The sequence below is a fragment of the Benincasa hispida genome, chromosome 1 (assembly GCF_027475165.1).
Source record: "Benincasa hispida cultivar pf3 chromosome 1, pf3_genome.v1.1, whole genome shotgun sequence".
Taxonomy (NCBI): Eukaryota; Viridiplantae; Streptophyta; class Magnoliopsida; order Cucurbitales; family Cucurbitaceae; genus Benincasa; species Benincasa hispida.
The window spans coordinates 23,268,960-23,290,168 of NC_143478.1; the positions used below are offsets into that span (position 1 = coordinate 23,268,960).

The following is a 21,209-nucleotide window of genomic DNA, read 5'->3' on the forward strand; positions in this document are numbered from 1 at the left end:
TATTGCCCATGATTGATTAGAATTAGATTATTTTCCTTGGTTTATTATGATTAGGATTAATTTCTTTGATTAATTAGGATTATGATTAGTTTGCTTTCCATTTTTCTATAAATAGAGATATTGTCTTCTTGTATTGGCAACTTTTCATTCATAATAAAGACTTTTTTGGATTCTTGGAGAGCTCTCTCTTTTTATCTCTATAGGCTACATCAATTTGGTATCAGAACAGTCGTCTAGGCCAACATTGACTGCCGTCAAAGGAAGACTAGGAACCTTTTGGTGATGCCGATCGCAAAAGGGAGTTTTGTCAGCTGTGTTGGTTGTTGAACAATGCCCCCTTTAAATTCTGGAAAAGAAAGAAAATATCGAGTTTTTTTTTTTCAAGATTTTGTAAGAATAGACTATTATCGATTAAGGAAGACGCCGAAGAAAAAGTATAGTAGTTGGTATAGGCAAGAAAGTCAAATTTACTCTCAAAAGCATGCTGGAATTTAGACTCAAGTGATTTAGAAGAAGAATTTCAACATAATAATTTTGCTCATGCTCGATTTTCTCAAAGAACCTTTCATTATCCACATTTGAAATCTGATTATAGTGATTCTAACAATTCTGATGAAGATACTAATGTAATTTGGAACGAAATAACAAGGCGACATTATCAACAAAGAGCTCGACGATCCAATCAATCTAGTTTCTCAAGAAATTGACATAAGAATTGGGAGTTAGATGATTTAGGAAATGATTTAGAGTGTGAAAGAAATTATTATGACCAACATCGGAGAACACCCATGAATCATTCCAACATAAATTTGGAGGTCGAAACATTTTCAAGAAAACATAAATATTCAAATAAAAACATCTATCACAAGGACTTTTGAAAGAGAATGAATGAAATTTGTGTCCTTCTGGGAAAAAATTCAAGAAAGGCATAATTATAATCTTCCAGATTTTCCAAGAAACCATAAAAAATTGCATTTAGTCACTCAAGAAGATCAAGAACTTGTCCAAATGGGTTGTGAAATTGCGCAAAAACTGAACGGAGTAGAAGAAAATAAAAAATCAATTGAAGACGATTCGAATAAGGAAGGTAGAAAGATTGAAAAGGAACTTACAGAAGAAGAAAAAATTGATGGGACTAACACGAAGGTTGCTCAATTCGAACTAGATGATGAGGAACAATTAATCGATGAAATCAACGATGGAGGTATTGAAGAAGATGAAGCTACTGGATCCGCCATTGTCACTCTCTCGAAGCTCTATAATGGGAGTTCATTTCTTCGCTTAAGGTTCAGTGGAGATTTTGGTGAAGTAGCTTTTGAGATTGAGTTTGTTGGGAGATGTTGTTCCGGCTCCGCCGTGAACCACCGCTGCAAAATCCGTTTTTTGGACTCAGTGGGCTTGTGTTGATTGGTCTGTTTGTCACATTGTCTGCTGCAAGTCTATTGTGATTTTGGTTGATCGAATTTTCTCCATAGCCTCAAGCTGCTAGAGAAGATAACAAGATGATGTCGATGTGGAGAAGACTGGCTTGCTGCACAAGGGATCGAGGGGTCAGCCTGGACATGGATGAGCAAGAGAAGTAACCCTTGAAGAATTCAGATAATGAGACCAAGATAAGGGGGGAGAATTCAAAAAGATTGATCCTTAGAAGATTCTTGAAGAATAGGAAAAAAATGTCTCCCTCCCCTCCCTCCCCCCTCTCCCCTCCCGTCCCAATCCAGCCTCTCATCCCTTCCTCTTTCCATCCTGCTGGAACTCACCATGCCCCCTCACTTTAATCCTGCCTCTTTCCCTCTCTCTTCCCCCACCTCCCGATCACCTTCCGGTGTCTTTCCCTCCCCTCTGCTCTTAGTGCCCTTCTTGGGTGTTCTCTGTCATGGAACTTAAAAGCTGTTGCATCCTCGACCACTTCTTCTGTATGTGGCAAGGAGCCGGTTTCTATGTGGAAGACCTAAAGAGAGGTCAATCCATTTTCTCTCTTTGACATCAGCCCTATGGCTTCAAGAGAGCTTCTGTAGACTCTTGATTGAATCAACTTTTGAATTTTTCTACTTAAGGAAAGAGTGGATCAGAGTTTCATCCAGCTAGCCAAATTTCGAGTCAAAGATAAGTGGTTTATAGAATGTGTTGTTTGGCCACTCACAGGGGGAAGGAAGAACATCCACATTCCATATGGTGATGATAAATCCGGATGGCAAGATTTCAAAGACATGATTGGAGTCTGCATACATAACTTCAAAGAGCCCTCTGTTCAACAGGTTAGTCTTCCTTCAAAAAACCTTCCCCCCGAACAAGTTTTGGCCAGTAACATTAAATCTGTGCTTCTCCCTCTCGGGCCTCATGAAAGAAGTTATTTAGAAGTGTTAAAATGGAGAAAAGAGGTTCCTTATTCGGTCTCTAAGCCCCCTAAATTCAATACTCATTCTCATCCATTGTCCCCTGATCCAAACTTGGTAAAACAGAGCAAGCATTCTTTCTGGATTCAGAAGAACCATGAAGCTTTCAAAGAAGATTTTAGTAGTTTATGGATCATTTCAAGACTGTTAGTCTCTAACGAATGGAAGGAAATAGCAAGAGAACTTAGCAACGCATTCAGCACCAACGTTATTATCAATCCCTTGTTTGCAGATAAAGCATTAATCAAGGTTAGTCAAGGTGATTTAAACGATTGGGTTTTAACTCAAGGCAAGTGGCAACTATATGGTCCTTATCATCTGTTATTTGAAAAATGGAATCCAATTAGACATGGCAGACCCTCAGTAATGAAAGGTTTTGGGGGTTGGGTGTCAATCAAGAGCCTCCCTTCTAGATTATTGGTGTAGAAACACTTTTGAAGCAATTGGGGCCTATTTTGGTGGTCTTGTTTCAATTGCATCAGAAACTCTCAACCTCACCAATTATTTGAAAGCTAAAATTCAAGTAAGAAGAAATCTTAGTGGTTTCATGCCAACCACCATTGAAATTAAAGATGAAAATCGTGGAAATTTCTACTTAAACTTTGGTGATATCGAATGCCTTGAAACACCCTTAAAGTCCTTTGGTAATGTACTCTTTAAAGATTTTTCTTATCCAATAGACTTGGTTCGTTTGAATCAAGTTTTAGAGGATGAAGATGTCAACTCCCAGATTGATGTTTCAGATTGGTCCTTTCTTTTTTCTTCTCAATCCATGCCTAAGTTTTCAAGAAGCCCGAATGCGGCTCCAGAAAAGTATATCTTGAAGCCACAGCTATTGAAAAGAGATGCGAGTACTGCTGAGGAATGTGAAAAGTCACCTCCATTGGGAAAAAACATTGGTACTTCAGCCAACATTACTCTGTTTTTAGCCGAAGAAACCGAACAGCCACATGCACCTGAAGGAAAGTTACCAATGAAAGAAGTCGAAAAGTAATTGAATTTTGATGAAGAATCTGTAAAGGCACCTCGAGTAATTGCTAAGGCCCCTCGAATTCCACGGTCTGAAGATGATTCTCTCTCCGTCATTAAGAAGAAAGAGATTCTGGAAGGTGGAAGGTCAGTCGGCATCTCCCTTCTAGAAGTTGAAAAGCCTCTCGCACTAAAGAAAAAAAAGAGAAAAGTTATTGGGCCCTTACAACGCGGGACTTCTTAATCGTCGATTGCCAAAAGAGCCTACTTTAAACAATAATGAAACCCAAGTGCCTCATAAGTTTGCTCCACTCTTCCCCTGCCTTTCCACAAGTAAATCTTCTTCCCCTGTTTCGTTGAAACAGTTGGCTTCTCTGCCATTTTTAGACTCAGTGCCAAATTCAAGCAGCCCTGCCCCCTCTCTCGTGCCTTCCCTCTCCCCTGCTTTAAGCCAGCACCTAGACCTTACTAACCAGTAACCAAACGACTCTCCAAAGCAAGACACTCCTCATGCCTCTTTAAATCCTTCCCCAAGCACTTCATCAGAAGAGAGTACTTGTAGGAGTATTCTAAAAACACTTGCCTCAGAGTAAAGCCAGCGGTAGAGGCTAGATGCACTTCATCCCAAGAGCAACCTCATTTTAACAGGTCAGATACCCGTTCCTCTCTCCCCCCCTTTTGAACACTCCGTTTTTTCCTTACTTAATTCAGAGCTGTTTTTTCTGAGAGGTTCACCAAGTTTCTCCCCGGATGTCTCTTTGAAAGGAAAGGATAATGGCCTCCTTGACTCCCCTTTCGGTGTGAGTAGTGTTGAAGATACTTGGAACAACATAGAAGGGGATTTGGTGGATCCAAGGATTGAAGCTCCTCTGCTAACTGACCTAAATTCCCTATTTCAGGCAGAGGAGGACAAGACTTCAGAAGCTTTAGTATTCGGCACCATTCCTCTAGCCTTTCCTTCTGATTTTCCAGCACACCTGAAGAGCATAGTCACTGTCTGCAGCCTTTTATTGGATTGACAGCCGGCTGCCGAGGCTGCATTCTAATTATTGATCCACAAGAATGAAAATAGTGACATGGAAACGAGAGGCCTAAAAGATGCTAATAAGAGATTGGCCCTTAAGCGTTTTCTAAAGAAACTTAATCCAACAGTAGTTTTAATTCAAGAATCAAAGAAAGAGAACTTTGAAGCAAGATTTATCAAATCCCTTTGGAGCTCCAAAGAGATAGGCTGGGATTTTGTTGAATCTTATGGAACTTCTAGCGGTTTACTGACAATGTGGGACTCGAGTCTGATTTCAGTGGTTGAAACTTTGAAAGGTGGATTATTCTTTATCAATAAACTGCACCACTGTTTGTAAGAAGACTTGCTGGATCACTAATGTTTATGGGCCAAATGATTATAAAGAAAGAAAATTTGTTTGGCTATAACTCCTCTCTCTAGCAGCTTATTGTGAGGAAGCTTGGTGCATTGGTGGAGACTTTAACATCACAAGGTGGGCCCATGAGAGATTCCCTTTGGGCAGAAGCACTAAAGGCATGAGGAAATTCAACGACTTCATAGACCAAGCCAAACTTCTGGAAGTCCGGTTGAGAAATGGCAGTTTTACCTGGTCAAGGGAAGGTGTTTCAGTTTCAAGATCTCTATTAGACTGTTTTTTCATATCTAAAGCATGACATGAGTTGTTTGAAAACTCTAAAGCTAATAGACAAGTCCGTACCTTCTTTGATCATTATCCAATACTATTAGAAGCCGGTTCCTTCAGCTGGGGTCCCCCCTCTCAGATTTTGCAACAGCTAGCTGCTCAACAAGGAATGTGTCCAAATCATCGAGACAACTTGGTTAAATAGCAAGGTCCATGGTTGTGGTTTTGCCCTTAGTCAGAAACTAAAAAAGTTAAAACAACAGTCAAGAGGTGGCATTCTAAATTCAAAGAAGACCAAAGAAGGAAGGAAGAGGGGCTGCTAGAAGAAATTGAAAAGTGGGATGCTCTTGCCGATAGTTCTCCCCTTTCTAATAGTGATTTTATAATTAGATCCTCTCTAAAATCATATCTAATGTCGCTCTACAAGCTGAAGGAAATTAATCTAATTTAGAAAAGTAAGTTAAACTGGCTCAAGCTGGGAGATGAAAATACAAGTTTCTTCCATAGATTCCTAGTAGCAAAAAAGAGAAGGAACTTCATATATGAGTTAGTAGATGAGCAAGGGGTGCCAACTAAATCTAGTACAAAAATTGAAAACCTAATCCTAAACTTCTATAGCAACATCTTTCTTAAATCTCCAGGGAGGAGACACATTCCTCTGAATTTAGAATGGCCATGTATCAACTTAAACCAGAATTTGACTTTACAAGCCAAGTTTTCAACTACAGAAATTTATTCAGCCAAAAGCCTGGGAAAATGTAAAGCCCCTGGCCCAGGTGGCTTCACAATAGAGTTTTTGTTGAAATTCTGGAATCTAATCAAGACAAGCTTTCAAGCCACCTTTGAGGAATTCTACAAGAATAGTAAGCTCAACGCTTGTATAAAAGAAAACTTCATCTACTTAATTCAAAAGAAGAAATTAGCAGCGACGGTCAGTGATTTTAGGCCAATCAGCTTAACTTTCATAAAATATAAAATCATTGCAAAGATGCTGGCCGAGAGACTAAAATTGGTGATGCTTAGTATCATTGTTCCTTCCCAAAGTGCTTTCATGGAAGGAAGGCAAATTTTGGACCCCATTCTTATTGCCAACGAAGCAATGGAAGATTATCGAGTGAAAAAGAAAAAGGGGTGGATCCTTAAGCTTGACTTGGAAAAGGCTTTCGACCGTGTTGACTGGGATTTTTTAGAAAAAGGGGTGGATCCTTAAGCTTGACTTGGAAAAGGCTTTCGACTGTGTTGACTGGGATTTTTTAGAAAAAGTGTTGAGAAACAAGAACTTCAGCCTGAAATGGATAGAATGGATTATGGGGTACGTAAAAAATCCAATGTTTTCAGTCTTCATTAACGGTAGACCAAGGGGAAGAGTGGTTGCCACAAGAGGCATAAGACAAGGTGACCCCTTTTCACCTTTCCTTTTCCTTCTTGTCAGTGAAGTGTTAAGTGCGCTGGTTTCCAAACTTATTCAATCCGGCCTTGTTGAAGGATTTGTAGTTGGCAAAGAAAACATCCATGTCTCCATACTTCAGTTTGCGGATGACACTTTATTATTTTGTAAGTATGACCATGCTTGCAAAACTTAAGCAAACAGTTGAGTTTTTTGAATGGTGTTCAGGTCAGAAAGTTAATTGGGAAAAATCAACCCTGTGGTATCAATGTGGATGAAAATGAGTTGATTTCCATAGCCGCCTCTCTGAATTGTAAGGCTGACTGCCTCCCTTTCTCTTATCTCGGGTTGCCTCTAGGTGGTTATCCGAAAAGTCTTTCCTTTTGGCAGTCGGTTTTGGACAAATTTCAAGCTAAACTAGATAAATGGAAAAGATTCAACCTCTCTAGAGGGGGAAGAGCCACCTTATGCAAGTCAGTCCTATCGAATCTTCCAACTCATTGTTTGTCCATCTTCCTCATGCTTGAAGGAGTTATCTCTAAAATGGAAAGGATAACAAGGAATTTCTTTTGGGAAGGACACACTGGCAGCAAGCTGAATCACTTGGTGAAATGGGACTTGGTGCAAAAACCCTTAGCAGATGGAGGCCTTGGCCTCGGTGGCTTCAGATCAATGAATTTAGCACTCCTAGCTAAATGGGGGTGGAGATACTTTAACGAGGATGATTCCTTTTGGGGCAAAGTAATCAGAAGTATACATGGCAAAGATTCTTTTAATTGGCACACAGCAAGGAAAGGCAGTAGAAGTTTGAGAAGCCCTTGGGTTAGTATCTTGAAGACTTGGCTAAAGGTTGAATCTTTGGCCAAATTCAAGCTCGGAAATGGCAGCCGGATTGAGTTTTGGTTAGACCCTTGGGAAGGAATGACTCCCTTCAGCACCTTGTTTCCATGTCTTTTTAGAATCACCATGCTCCCAAATGGTTTAGTAGCTAACCATTGGGACAGCCGCTTGGTCGCTTGGCCTCTTGGTCAATTTCCTTCCGTAGACTACTTAAAGACGAGGAGGTGCTGGCTTTCCAAGAGTTGCTGGGGAAAATTGCAGCAAGAAGAATCATAGAGACTTTTGATAAAAGGGTGTGGTCCATTTCAGCCTCAGGTCTTTACACGGTCAACTCTCTTAGAATTCACCATTCCCCCTCCTCCCCTTTGGAAGAGTCTCTCTACTTGGCCTTTTGGAAGACAAAAAGCCCTCGAAGAATTAGCATTCTCATCTGGATAATGCTAATTGGTCAGCTGAATGTAGCCTCGGTTTTGCAAAGTAGCCATCCAACTCCCTATCCCCCTCAGTCTGCCTGTTGTGCCTCCACTCTAGCGAAGATCCTCTCCACCTCTTCTTTATGTGCCCTTACTCAGCTTGGTGCGGGGAGAAGCTGCTGTCCTTCTTCAATTTCTCATGGGTTATGTGCAATGATTTTAAGGGAAATATGCTGCAGCTTCTAGCTGGAACAAATCTTCATAATCCCAGCCGACTACTTTGGTTTATTGCGGTCAAAGTTCTCTTGGCAGATTTATGGTTTGAAAGGAATCAAAGGGTGTTCCATAATAAAGCTCTTGGGTGACAAGATCGCCTCGATTATGCCTGTCGTCAAGCTTCTTCATGGAGTATCCTCTCCAAACCTTTCAATAGTTACAGCTTAATGGATTTCAACCTCAATTGGAGAGCTATCATCTCCACTCCTAACGGTGGATCTTAGCTTAGTCTGTTGTTTGTTCTTCATCGCCTAGTTCAGCTAGTTTTGTTTTTGTTTTTAAGTGTTCCCACCCACACCCAGCCCCCCAAATTTTTGGTACATTCGAGTAATTAAATTATGGCCAAGTTATACTGTTTTGTCTCATGTTTTTTACTTCTCTATTTATTAGTTCTATAGCTCGTTTCTTTGGATGTGATGAGGGTGCTAAGGGGGTGTCAACCTAGTTGAGATGTCCGGGTGCGCCTACTAATCCTTAAGATTTAGTCTTTGCTTTGCTCATTGTATAATCCTCTTGTACTTTGGGCTTTAGCTCATATATATTTTAATATAATGAATCGATTCCTTTTCAAAAAAAAAAAAAAAAAAAGAAAATGAAGCCACTGCAAAGAATGTGTCTATTTGGTTAGATAAGCATACAACCAACCACAACTACCTCCACTGCAAGAGAATAGAGTTGAAATTAGCCTTGGCCATCAAGAAAGACAACAAGAGAAACAACACCAGTGGTATGCAAAAAATGTCCAAGATTTACCAAGAATCGTTCAATAACAACCAAAATCAAGGTTATATCAAAGGGAATATTGGGAGGATGTGAATTCTTCAAGCGTGGAAGAAAAAGATACTCATGGGCAACCTAATTCGAAGAAAATTGAAAATCTTTTTCCTCCATTCTTTTAGGAGTTTGCATATATTATAACATGATTTTTTAAACTTAATTCTTGGGTTAATTGATGATGTTATTGATGGAAACAATTTTCTTTTTCAAGAATCAAATATTCGATATATTGTCGTGGCTTGTGAAAATTGGTTGTTATTGGTGCCCGATGTTCAGAGATGTGTTCGTTTGAGTGGCTCACTTTTTTATTTTTACCTTCATTTTCGTTTTAAAATTCAAGAATGTGTTTTTTTTTTTTTTTGGGAGGGATAGAATGTAGTGGGATTAGGGTAAATTAGGGTATTATGGTCAAATCCTTAATTGATTAGGAGTGGGATTGATTTCCATGATTGATTAGAATTAGATTAGTTTCCTTGGGTTATTACGATTGGGATTAGTTTCTTTGATTAATTAAGATTAGGATTAGTTTTCTCACCAATTCTCTATAAATAGAGAGATTGTCTTCTTGTATTGGCAACTTTTCATTCATAGTAAAGACTTCTTTGGATTCTTGGAGAGAATTCTTCCTTTTATCTCTTTAAGCTACACCACTGTCACTTGCAAAGGAAGCCATGGTCATTGATTTATGGAGGATGGTGAGTGGAATCTCCATCTTCGTAGACATCTAATGGCATGGAAACCGATGAATGGGCAATGCTCTCTCAAACATTCACTACCTATCAAACACTCACTACTTATCAACCTCTCCAATCTGATGACAAATGTTTTGGAAGCTGGAACCATCTGGGATCTTTTCTACAAAATCATGGATTGATTCTAGGTATGCAAACAGTGGTTTATCTTTTATAGGCCTTATCAATGGTATTTGGTCCGATCACTACCCCATAAAGATTAAATTTTTTCTTTGAGAGCTATCACATAAGGCTGTCCTCACACATGACAAGCTTCAATGCCGTAACCCCTCTCTCGCGATGTCTCCCAATTGGTGCACTCTTTGCAAAAAGGACACAGAATCTCAAAGTCATCTATTCATGTTCCGCCTTTTTTCAAGGACCTTTTGGAATCACATTCTTTATGCTTTTAATTGGTATGTGGTCTTTCCTTCAGATATCAACCAATTCCTCTCCCTCGTTCTTGAAGATCATCCTTTCAAGGGTAGAAAGGGTCTCCCATAGAAACATATTGTTAGAGCCTTCTTTTAGTTGGTTTGGCTTCAATGAAAAAATCGCCTCTTCAACAACAAAGCTCAACACTATGAACTCTTTTTCGATCATGTGCTTAGCATTACTATCTCTTGGTGTAAATTATCTAAAAATTTCAAATGTTATAGTTTTGATTCTCTTTTGGCCAATTAGAGATGTCTTTGTAGCTCCTTTGGTTGTGGGGCTTCTTTTCCTCTCTCTTTTGTAATTTCATACATCAATGAAATTGTCTCTTGTATAAAAAAAAGAAAGAAAGAAAAAAAGAAAAGAAAAATCAATAGCTTTATCCTGAAAGATGTGATGATTTCATTGCAACCAAACTGACAAAAGAAAAGCTTTGATGAGATTTAACCATATAGAACCCGTAAAGAAAAATCAATAGCTTTATCCTGAAAGATGTGATAATTTTTCAGTTTTTGGAAACGACTTTTGACAAAGTTGACTGAAAATTCCCAGATTTCATCCTTAAAATGAAGGGTTTTGGAGGAAATGGATCTACGACTGTATCTCAAGTGCAAACAACTCCATCATCATCAATGAAAATTTTCTTATCCATCCTTGGTGGTTTGGAGTTACCTTTACTTCCCTTTTGTAAATTCTATTCCATCAATGAAATTATGGTTTCTTCTTCTTCTGAAAAAAAGCCCAGGTGTTTTTTTGTAATGTATTCGTGGGTTGAAATTATGACCGATTCCTCGAGGAAATTATATTTTCTACAATCCTATTCATTTAGCATAGGCAGTTGAAGCTAAACTGAACACTTATATCAAACAAAAAAAGTTATAAACTACATCAGTCTGTATGTATCTTTGGCGTTGATGATGATACTAACCAAGAGAAGTTCTTGGAGAAATCTTGGAGAAGAGTTCTGGAATTTTATTATATATGTTGAATGACACCCAACCCTCTTTAAATAGACCCAAAGAGGAAGGATTCGTTCACACCTAAACTAAAACTAACTTAACCTCTTTAAATAGATCCAAAGAGGAAGGGTTTGTTCACACTTAGACTAAAACTTAACAAACTAAAAAATACAAAGCAGCTAACACTAAAACAGTAATATAGATGCTGGAAATAAACCCAAAAAGGCCCCTACATCAATTGAACTTGAATATAAGTTCAAATTTTTTGTTTCCTCTTCCTTTTGATTTTGCAATCATGTGCTCAATATTGTACTGGTTGTTGTGAAATATATCATGTGCTTAATGTTGTACTGATTGCTGGAAAATAATGTACAATATATGTTTTTTTTTCCTTCTGGATGGGAATTATTGTGTGCTAATCCCACTCATTTGTTACTATGTTCAGACGAGGCATTTCATAGTGTAAATAGTGAGCTAAGGGAGCTTCCTGCCGTCGAGCTATCTACACTTCCGCTGATACTTAAGGTGTTGGCAGATGTATCGTTTGTCTTTCTCTCTCTCTTGTCTATTTTTTTTCTTGGAGAGCATGCTTTGCTGTTGAGGCTAGATAATGACGAAGTTAAACATTAGGGGTTGGAATGGCTAAAGGACTATTTGATGGTTAAATTGTTATCTGTTTCCTGTTTCTGAAAGATACACGTTTCTAGTGATGTTGTTTTTGAGTGGTGATGGTGGCTATTGTTATTTTTAAAAATTTTATTAATATTTTAGAACTTTACTGATGATAATAATAACAATATATTATTTTCTTTCATATTTTTAAGAAGTTTTTGAAAGATTCTTGTTTACTTTGGAGTGCTTTTGGTTCTTTCAGCCTTATGTTGTATTTTGAGTTGTTTTGTTCTTTTGTCTGTTTAGTTTGTTGCTTTTTGGCTTGCTTTGTATTTTGTTTTTGGCCTTGTTGAGGTTGTTTTGGAAGGGTCTGTCTAGTTGTTTTTTCTGTTTGGCTTGTTACTCATGTTTCTTTTGTTTTTTGTATCTCTATTGTTCTTGGTGCCTTGTATTTTGGAGCGATAGTCTCTTTTCATGATATAATGAAATTTCTTGTTTCCGTTCCCAAAAAAAAAGGGTTTTTGAAAGCTTGTTTAAGTTTTTAAAAATAGAAGCATAGAAAGTAGAAGGTCCTAAACAATCAATTATTTATGACAGAAAATATATATCCAGTTAATTTGTCTTTAGTGACTCATGTCCACTTGATAGCCTTGGTTACATTTTCTCTCTATATATTTGCTTTACAGTGTTGGAGCAGTTTTATGCCTTGAATTTATGAGATTGTAACAATCTTCTCTCTATCTCAATATTACTAAAATGTTCAATATTGAATGAGTCTTCCCTGTACCGGCATATTATGAACGAGTGTCCCCTTGCTGAATTGGATGCATTTATTTAATTTTTTTGTTCCTTTCCTGTCTTATGTTCTCCTTAAATGAATGCTATATGTATATGCATATAAATATGTTTCGTACTATTTTTTTTAAAAGGAAACGATCCTCAATATTCATTATCTTAATGAAATGAGACATCCTCAATATTCATTAAGATAATGAAATGAGACATCCTCAATATTCATTAAGATAATGAAATGAGACTAACGCTCAAAGAACAAGAGAAACAAGAAAATAGGACTAAAACTAAAACTTAGGATCAGCAGGTGCAAAGTATGTTTCGTACTAGTACACTAATGGGGATTTTAAATATATATTATTTGAACCATAAACAAAAACCTTTAGTTGGGTATTTAGAATATATATATTTTTTGAAACAATAAACATTTTCTCATTGATGTAATGAAAAGGGATAAAACTTTAAAAGATACAATCCCTCAAAAGGAGAGAAGAAGAAAAGATAAAAACAACAAATGCAAACCAAACAGAGATGAATGTTCTAACATCTCTAGAGATGCCACCTTCAAATACTTGAAAAACAATGACAACCACAAAAAACACTAGAGAAACCCAAAAAACGGCAACTAATCAACAAAAAACCAACAAAGAGAAAATTGAGAACTCTTCAATTTTGCACAAACTAAAATTGTGATGAAAGAATCTTTTGATGAAGCAGCACCAAGAATTTGGAAAAGAAACTTTTTCCTAATTCTCGAAATCCTTCCAACTGGAGAACGAAACAGAGCTCAAGTTATAGTAGACCACCACCTTGGGTAGTATGAACACATTTACAAAACGTTTTGAGTTCTCTTCTTTTTGGCCTTTTTTCTTCATTGGTTGTGTTTGTCTCTAATATTTGTCTTCCATTTGGATTTCTTTTATTTTGGAAAGCGGTCTCTTTTCATTATATCAATGAAATTTTTGTTTCTGTTTCCCAAAAAAAAAAAGTATAGAAAAAGAATATTATAATAAACAAAAACCATATAGTTGTATTGACATTCTATAGTTCATAAGTGCAGTGACTAATCTGTACAATTCTTTAGTTTAACATATTAATACTTGTCTTGTAGACTGTGGTTGAGAGTGGAATTGCAGATCAGATGAAGTTGACAGAACTCTTATTGAATGATGTAAGAGCTTGAACTTTATGGATTTGGTACTTTTGGCTGTTAGTTCATGTCAATTTGAAGAGCAGCATGTTGGTGGTAAGCAAGCTGCCTAGTTAGGTGTGGTGCTTGGTAGATTCTGAAAGATCTTTTTGATAACTTTCTTTATAATTTCTTATAGGATTGGGTGGAAGTCTGTAGTATTTGTTTATTTGTCTCTGGAGTTTTTATTCCAAAACGTTCTGTAATTATACTCCTCTAATTGCTTCCTGATTAGATAGCCTTTTCTTTATATAAATTTTGTTTATCATAAATTGAAATTACATAGCTGCATCTGTTCTGTTGTTGAGACCAAGTTTTGGTTATCTTTCATTAGCATTTTACGTCAACAGTCAGATTTCCTTGATGCCTAGTTTTTTAGGCTTGTGACTGAACCGACTGAGTTTTGGTGTTCTATGGATTTATAGGCATGATACAACAGTTCTGGATAATGAAACCATTGGCCTTACTGTCTATTAATTTTTTCGCGTGATGCCACGTTTAGATGAGATTTGTGCTTAAGGATTTAAAACATGACTTGTGAAAAATAAAGAGGGACTAATGCATGATATGTGAAAATATATTTCTTTAATGGTCTATGATTTTTGTTTTTTTCCCTTGGGTATCAAGTTACTAGATTAGTTTCTAATACTATTGTAAAATTTGTCTAACTGAAACATATTGCCATAATGCAGCAAGAATTTTTAAAAAAGCTGACGGACCTTTTCCGAGTATGTGAAGATTTGGAAAATACCAATGGTCTTCACACGATATTTAAAATCGTTAGAGGAATTGGTTAGTATGAGTTTCACCTTCTCTGTGTTTTCATGGACTTGTGGTGCCGGTATTGATAAAAGTTATTCTATTTTATTTTAACTTTTCAGTTATGCTCAACAGTCCGCAAATCTTTGATAAGCTATTCTGTGATGAGCTGATTATGGATGTTATTGGTTCACTTGAGTGTAAGTTTTTCTGATGCTTAAAAATAATCTTGAATGACTTTCCATAGTTCAAGTTGTTCTGTTGTAGTCTATTGTCTATACTATATTTGGATGGGGCTGTTACTGTCATGGTTTTGGATATTGCTCAAGTATTAACCATGTATTCAATGGTTTTGTATGCTTCCTGGTCTACAGATCATTTCTCTTTTAAATTTGTATTGATTTATATCGCATCTCAAAAAATCCTCATATTTAGTGGCAGCCATAATCCCTATAAAAGGCCTCTAGAAGCATACTTCCATAAAATTTTGGCCTTTCCTTCCATCTTCCAGCCACCTAAAGACTGTTTGTTTTGAGGGTTGGGTTTGGGATGGGTTAGACATACTAAGCCCAACCTCGTTTGGGGTAAGAGTTTAAAATGTTAGACATCCTAGCCCAACCCTTGTTTGGGGGTAAGGGTTTAGGCAGCGTTATTGAGGTGCCTCAGGTGCACGCCTAAGGCGAGAGGCGAGACAACCTGGGGAAGGAGCGACTCTTGTAGTGGCTGGGCGAGTATCTTCAAAGAGGCGCTCGCCCACGGTGCCTCAGCGCTGGCGAAGGCATGCACTTAGAAGAAAACCCACGGTGCCTCAGCGCTGGCGAAAGCATGCTTGATTATATGACCCACGAAGAAAGTCCACATTCAAACTTTTCAGACCCTTTTTATTCGGTTGGTTCCATTCATCTTCTTCGACTTCTTCCTCAAATGGATTGCACGATTCATGGCATCGTCTTTTACTTCTTCCCTTCTTCTTCTTCAACTTTTCTGTTTTCAGCAAGTGTGAACGGCATTGAAGCCGTTTAAATTGAGTTCATACATATTCTTTTCTTTCAGACTTGTGGGTTTTCATTTTTCATTTTATTATTTTTTTATGAAAGTGGGTTTTGATTTTAACCTAGTGTGTAAACTTAAAAGTATTTTATTGTTTATAATTTCTTCTTGTCTGTCAGTGGATTGTAGTTGGATTTTTTTTTTTTAAATAAATTCTCTCTCTTTCGGTTAGTGGAGAAGATTATAATTTTTTTTAATTGTTTTCTATTTCTTCTTTCTTTGAAACCATTCCATTTTCTGGTGAAATTTTTATATACTATTATTACTAGTATTATATTATATATTCAGAGATTTTATCTTATAAAGAAAATTGTTCGTTGCTATCGTGGTTGCTCTAGGAGTGTATTGTGTAAAATAAATTGGAGAAATAAGTTCTAAGTATAAGTGATGCGTTTGTGCTTCGATGCGTTTAAATAATTGTAACGCGTTGGGCGTTAGATAAATGCACAGAATGCACACAACTCCTTCTAATGACGTTCAAGTTTTCCTAAACCAGACCTAAGTATAAATCTAATTTAGGTTCCTAGTAAGTCCAGGGTCGAATTCAGGGATTCAGTTAACCAAACGCAGACTTTGCGTTGTATCTACTGTAGGGGTTTTCCTAAATAAATGTGAAAAATGTATTATTTACACTAAATTGTTGTGCTTGTGAAAGAGATGCAAAAGAGTTGAGTAGTGAATGATGGATCATGCGAAAATGGAGTTTAAGGTAAGTGGACGCGTCGGTCTAAGACGAGTGTATACAACTAGGATGTGGTGTGAATGAGATGGGATGGTTTGCTTATCTTTTGTTTATGCGTCAGACTTCATTCAACATTTCTCAATGCAAATAACATACAAACCTATCTCTAGGATGCATGCATCTAACACAAAATGCAATAGACACCAGTAAGTCTATCTCTAGCTGTACTAGGTGTCCTACTTAATGCAACTTAGTTATTCTTTCGAACAATCTAAGTTAAAAGATGCTTTTACCAATTTGTCAAGTTGGCTTGAGCTTTAGAATGAAGTTGTGCATAAAGTATTAATGCATTCAACATAAACAAGAAATAAACAATGGCAAGTATGATGGATCAAACATATGAATTTTATAAAGAAACAGAGAGTCTTTACAAAAGCAATATTGAATCAAATGGAATGAAAGTGATAAATGAGAAGAAGGAAACTGAGTCAAGCTAAAGAATACAATCTCTTGTATTTCTTTGGCTCAATCTCGTTGTGTACAATCACTTGTTTAGGAATTGGATGGAGTATCTTTCTCAAGAGTGGCTTCCTTCGCTCCCTGACCGGCGGTGGTGGTGGTTCTTAACCGTTCTGATCGTCTAGCACCACAGCATAGCCTCTACAGAACTAGAATTATAACTACAATATACAGAGAGTAAGGATCTTTTATAATTTTCGAACTTCCTAACTCTGGAGGGAGTTCATCTATTTATAGGCGTTGGTCACGTCCACTTGGTGAATGGGCAGCATTAAAGTCCATGTCTTGGTCAGCATTAAAGTCCATGCCCTGATTAGCCGCCTGACTCTCGGAAGCTTTTCAGACGCCGCCTGCTGCAGGTGCCCATACTTGCAAGTGGTGATGTGACACAATCAATCTGAAGCAATGAATCTTCTCTGCGTTGAACTCCCTCCGACGCATGGCCCATGCGATAGAGCTTTTCCTGCGGCACTTGTCTAATGCGTTAGCGTTAATCCTTGCGTTGAAATCCTGCAATACAATGTGTTAGTGCCACGATATTTAGTAATAAAACTTCTTTTGCATGAGTTTGCTAATGTTTGAATAAATCCATGCGTTTCTTCTAAATATGAGGAGAATCTATCATTAAAACCTCAATTGTTCCAACTTAAGAGCAAAAATAACTTGTATTTCTACAAGTTATCAAAAATATTTAGATTTAATGAGATGAGGTGTAATATTTTGACCTTTTTATCATTTAGTATTAATCTGGAAGGATTCGATAGTTTGAGTATATATAAAAAAAATTATGCTCTTTTTACAAATATATTGTTTGTTTATATATTTATTGCGCCTCGCTACACTCAGGTGACACCTTTTTGTCGCCTCTCGCCTGGAGGCAATCAAGGGGCTTGTCGCCTTGAGTTGCGCCTTGCGATTTGAAAATGCTGGGTTTAGGAAGCATGACTTCTTAAATCCTTTTTCTTGAAATAGTAAACACTATTCAACCCCATGGTTACCTCCTCTTCTTTCTTTTTATTCTTTTTAACTACAATAATATTCAAAGACTAAAATGTTAGTTATTAACAACCCAAATGTCAAATAATTTTATTTTATTTTATGTTATTATTATTATTTTTTTGATTAGATACAAATTTCATTGATATATGAAATTTACAAAAAAGGCCAAAGCCAATCCAACGGAGTTACTAAAGATTCCTCCACTTGGTTAATAGAGAAGATAGATTGTATGAACTATAGAAAGATGTACATTCAGCATAATTAACTTTGAGTTGGTCCCACCAAGCCGAGGCACCGGCTTTTAGCTTCAAGGAAACTAAATGCACCTTCTTGTGCTCGGGTGTTCATGTAGGCGAAGAAGTTCTCAGTGTTTTTGATGCCTCCCATTTTAAGTCTATCTTCATCTAGTAGTCATGAGGGTTACCTGTAGCTTCATATCTTCCTTCTCGTACTTGGAGCATAAAACTCCTCTTCTTGACCATAATCACTCGATGAGTCCCAATCTTGATCTTCCCGATACCTTTCTTGAACAAAATTGGCTGCCTTTGTGGGTTTTTTTTAGAGCTTTCTTTGAATTCTTGGAGGTGTTTCTTGGAGAATTTCTTGCTGGTTTCGACCATTTCTTGGTTGTCCGCCACCTCGCCTACCTCTTTCTCCCCATTCTTGCACAAATGGTTGAGCGTTCTCCCAGTTTTGAGGTGCTGCTGCCAGCCTCTCAACCCTACAAGTGAGGGCTTCCATACTTTCTTGAATGCTAGTCAACGTTCCATGAATTACCTCTAAAGAGTTCTCAACGGCCAGCAAGCGTTGTGTTGTAGTTCTTGGAGAGAGGGTGGGGTTTCTTCCACCTCTTGATTTTGCTCACCGGTCGTCTCCTTCGATTGGGTGATCTTCTTCTGGCCATTGGTCCCTGAATCTTGGAATGCTCTAATACTAAAATTTGGTGCAATACCAAAAGTCTAAATTTGATGAAAATGATTCTCTTCCTCTAAATGAGGGGAGATGCTTTATTTAGAGGTGAAATGGTTACGAGCTTGTAGAATAACAAACTACCTACTTATTTTAACTCACTCACCCTTAGCTCACTACAAGGCTTTTAGGCTTATTTACAAGGCTCTCAATACACCGGGAATGCTAGCCACCACCTGCCTCCCTAATTTATTTTTTTCGGTGGAGAACCTCCAGCACCACTCAGTAAGAATAGCAAGCTGGATTATGCTTAAGAGAGACAATACCCAACGGTCCCAACCCTATTGACAGAGTGGGAGGGAAGTGATTTTCCACTCCCAAGATGACTTCCAGCTGTTGATAACACCAAGAAATTCTTTGAGAAGGGTGGAAAGTAAGGAGCAAACCATCGAGAACCAAATTTTTTAGAGATAAATGTTCCTTCATTGAATGCTTAGAGGTCTCTTTTCTCCTTAGCAGTCTTCTCTTGAAATTGTATACAAAGTTTACCAAAAAGATAAGAATGATGCTTACCTCCGAGGGGGAACCCATGTACTCTATAGGGAAACTCTCAACTTTACAAACCAATCCATTTACATGAGCAGCCACCTCCTGCTCATCAAAATATTAATCCCAATTAGTGAGGTTTTGCAGAGATTTAGGTTAAGGCTCGAATAACAAAAGAAAAGGTAGTTTACCCTTATTGGTAGATTCCACAAAGCTCAAATTAACTTCGGATGCAACATCAGAATCATCAACATAATCTGAAAGAGAGAGAGAACCAGTGGATGCTTTCAAGAATGAAATAGTGGAGTTTCTTGAGAAGATTCTTGTTGAAAAGAACTTTGATTCAAGATGGATCATGTGGATGATGGGCTGTGTTACAAATACAAAATTCTCAATTTTCATAAATGGTAGACCACGTGGGAGAATCCAAGCTACTAGAGGAATAAGACAAGGAGACCCTCTTTATCCATTCCTTTTTCTATTGGTTAGTGAAGTCCTTAGTGCATTGCTGTCCCGACTTCACGAAAAAGGCAAGTTTGAAGGCTTTATAGTGGGCAAAGACAGAATTCATGTCCCCTTGCTGCAATTTGCTGATGATACGTTAAATTTTCTGCCAAGATGACAAGGAAAAGCTCGAAAACCTAAAGAAGACAATTGAACTTTTTGAGTGGTGTTCAGGGCTGAAGATTAATTGGGAAAAATCAGCTATATGTGGTATCAGTATAGATCATAACAAGCTACAATCAGAAGTTGTCAAGCTGAATTGCAAGGCTGTCACTCTTCCTTTTATGTATCTTGGCCTCCCTCTAGGTGGTTACCCCAAACAATTGGCTTTCTGGCAACCAGTGATTGATAAAATTCCAGGTAAGTTGGACAAATGGAAGAGATATAACTTATCTAGAGGAGGACGCTCCACCCTTTGTAAGTCGGTTATTTCCCATATTCCTACTTACTATATGTCACTTTTCTTGATGCCAGAAAAGGTGGTAAATACTATAGAAAGACTTTTGAGGAATTTTCTTTGGGAAGGGCGTTCCGGAAGTAAATTAAACCACTTAGTAAAATGGGACCTAGTATCTCGGTCTCAAAAAGATGGGGGGCTCGGTATTGGTGGTTTGAAAGTCAAAAATCAAAGTCTACTAGCTAAATGGGGTTGGAGGTTCATCAATGAGGAGAACTCCCCTCGGAGGAAAGTAATTTCAAGCATACATGGAAGTAGCAAGTTTGATTGGCACACAAATGGTAAATATTCCAGCAGTCTTAGAAGTCCTTGGGTCAACATTTCAAAAACTTGGCTAAAAGCAGAATCTTTGGCAGCCTTTAAAGTAGGTAATGGTAAAAGGGTAGCTTTTTGGCTTGATTCTTGGCTGGACACTGTTCTATTAAAAGTCTCTTTCCCTAATCTTTTCAACATTTCAACCAAACCCGATGGTTCAATAAATGATTTTTGGGATGAGGCATTAGACTCTTGGTCTTTTTATTTTCGAAGATTACTTAAGGAAGAAGAGTCTGAAAATTTCCAGCTCTTGACTGAAAAGCTCTCCCACTCTAAACTTAATTTGCTTCTCGATAAAAGGTGGATTTTAGAACCAAGTGGGTTATTTTCAGTCAAATCACTTGTATTACACCTATCTTTCTCTTCCCCAATTGGAACACCATTAGAATCAGCATTATGGAAATCCAAGAGCCCTAGAAGGGTTAATATTCTGATTTGGATAATGCTGAATGGCTTGCTTAACAGTGCAGATATTCTTCAAAGAAAGTTGCCTTCTCATTACATCTATCCACAGGTTTGCCCTCTATGTTTGGCAAGTTCAGAATCTCTTTCACACCTGTTATTCCAATGTGTTTTTGCAGAAAATTGCTGGATTAGTTTATTAAACTACTTCAAGGTTAGTTGGGTTTTCGACATTAATTTTAAGGATAATGTGCTTCAACTCCTGATTGGTCCAAAACTGAAGAAGAAGCCAAGATTACTTTGGATCAATGTAGTCAAAACTTTGTTATCAGAATTATGGTTTCAAAGGAATCAAAGAGTGTTTCATGATAATGTATCTCTTAGCCCCCTCAAATTTGATATCGCTCATCTCAACGCCTCTTCTTGGTGCTCCCTCGCAAAAGAATTTAAAGATTTCTCCATTCAAGACATCAATCTCAATTTGAATACCTTCATTTTCCCGCTTTCATGATTTTGTAATTGCTTAGTTTTTGGCTTTAAGTTTATCTTTCAGTTCTGCATATGATGTAAGCCTTTGTATCAGGCATGGTTTCTTTCAGCTTTGTTCTATGTTTAAGCCTCGTTGCTTTAAGAGTTAGGAGATGA

The 21,209-nt window shown here is 37.5% G+C and overlaps 1 protein-coding gene across 7 annotated transcripts in view; it reads left to right on the plus strand.

Moving 5' to 3' along the window:
* Positions 1-21,209, plus strand: part of LOC120073223 (uncharacterized) — a 72,879-nt gene that overhangs the window by 42,210 nt on the left and 9,460 nt on the right. For 2 of the 7 annotated variants that reach the window (XM_039025949.2, XM_090308011.1), the window contains exons 6-9: positions 11,275-11,354; positions 13,345-13,404; positions 14,115-14,214; positions 14,304-14,381. In XM_039025949.2, coding sequence (XP_038881877.1) covers positions 11,275-11,354; positions 13,345-13,404; positions 14,115-14,214; positions 14,304-14,381 — 318 coding nt within the window. Of the gene's footprint in view, positions 1-11,274; positions 11,367-13,344; positions 13,480-14,114; positions 14,215-14,303; positions 14,382-21,209 lie in introns of all 7 variants that reach the window. The other 5 variants (XM_090308009.1, XM_039025942.2, XM_039025958.2 and 2 more) reach the window with 3 other exon arrangements.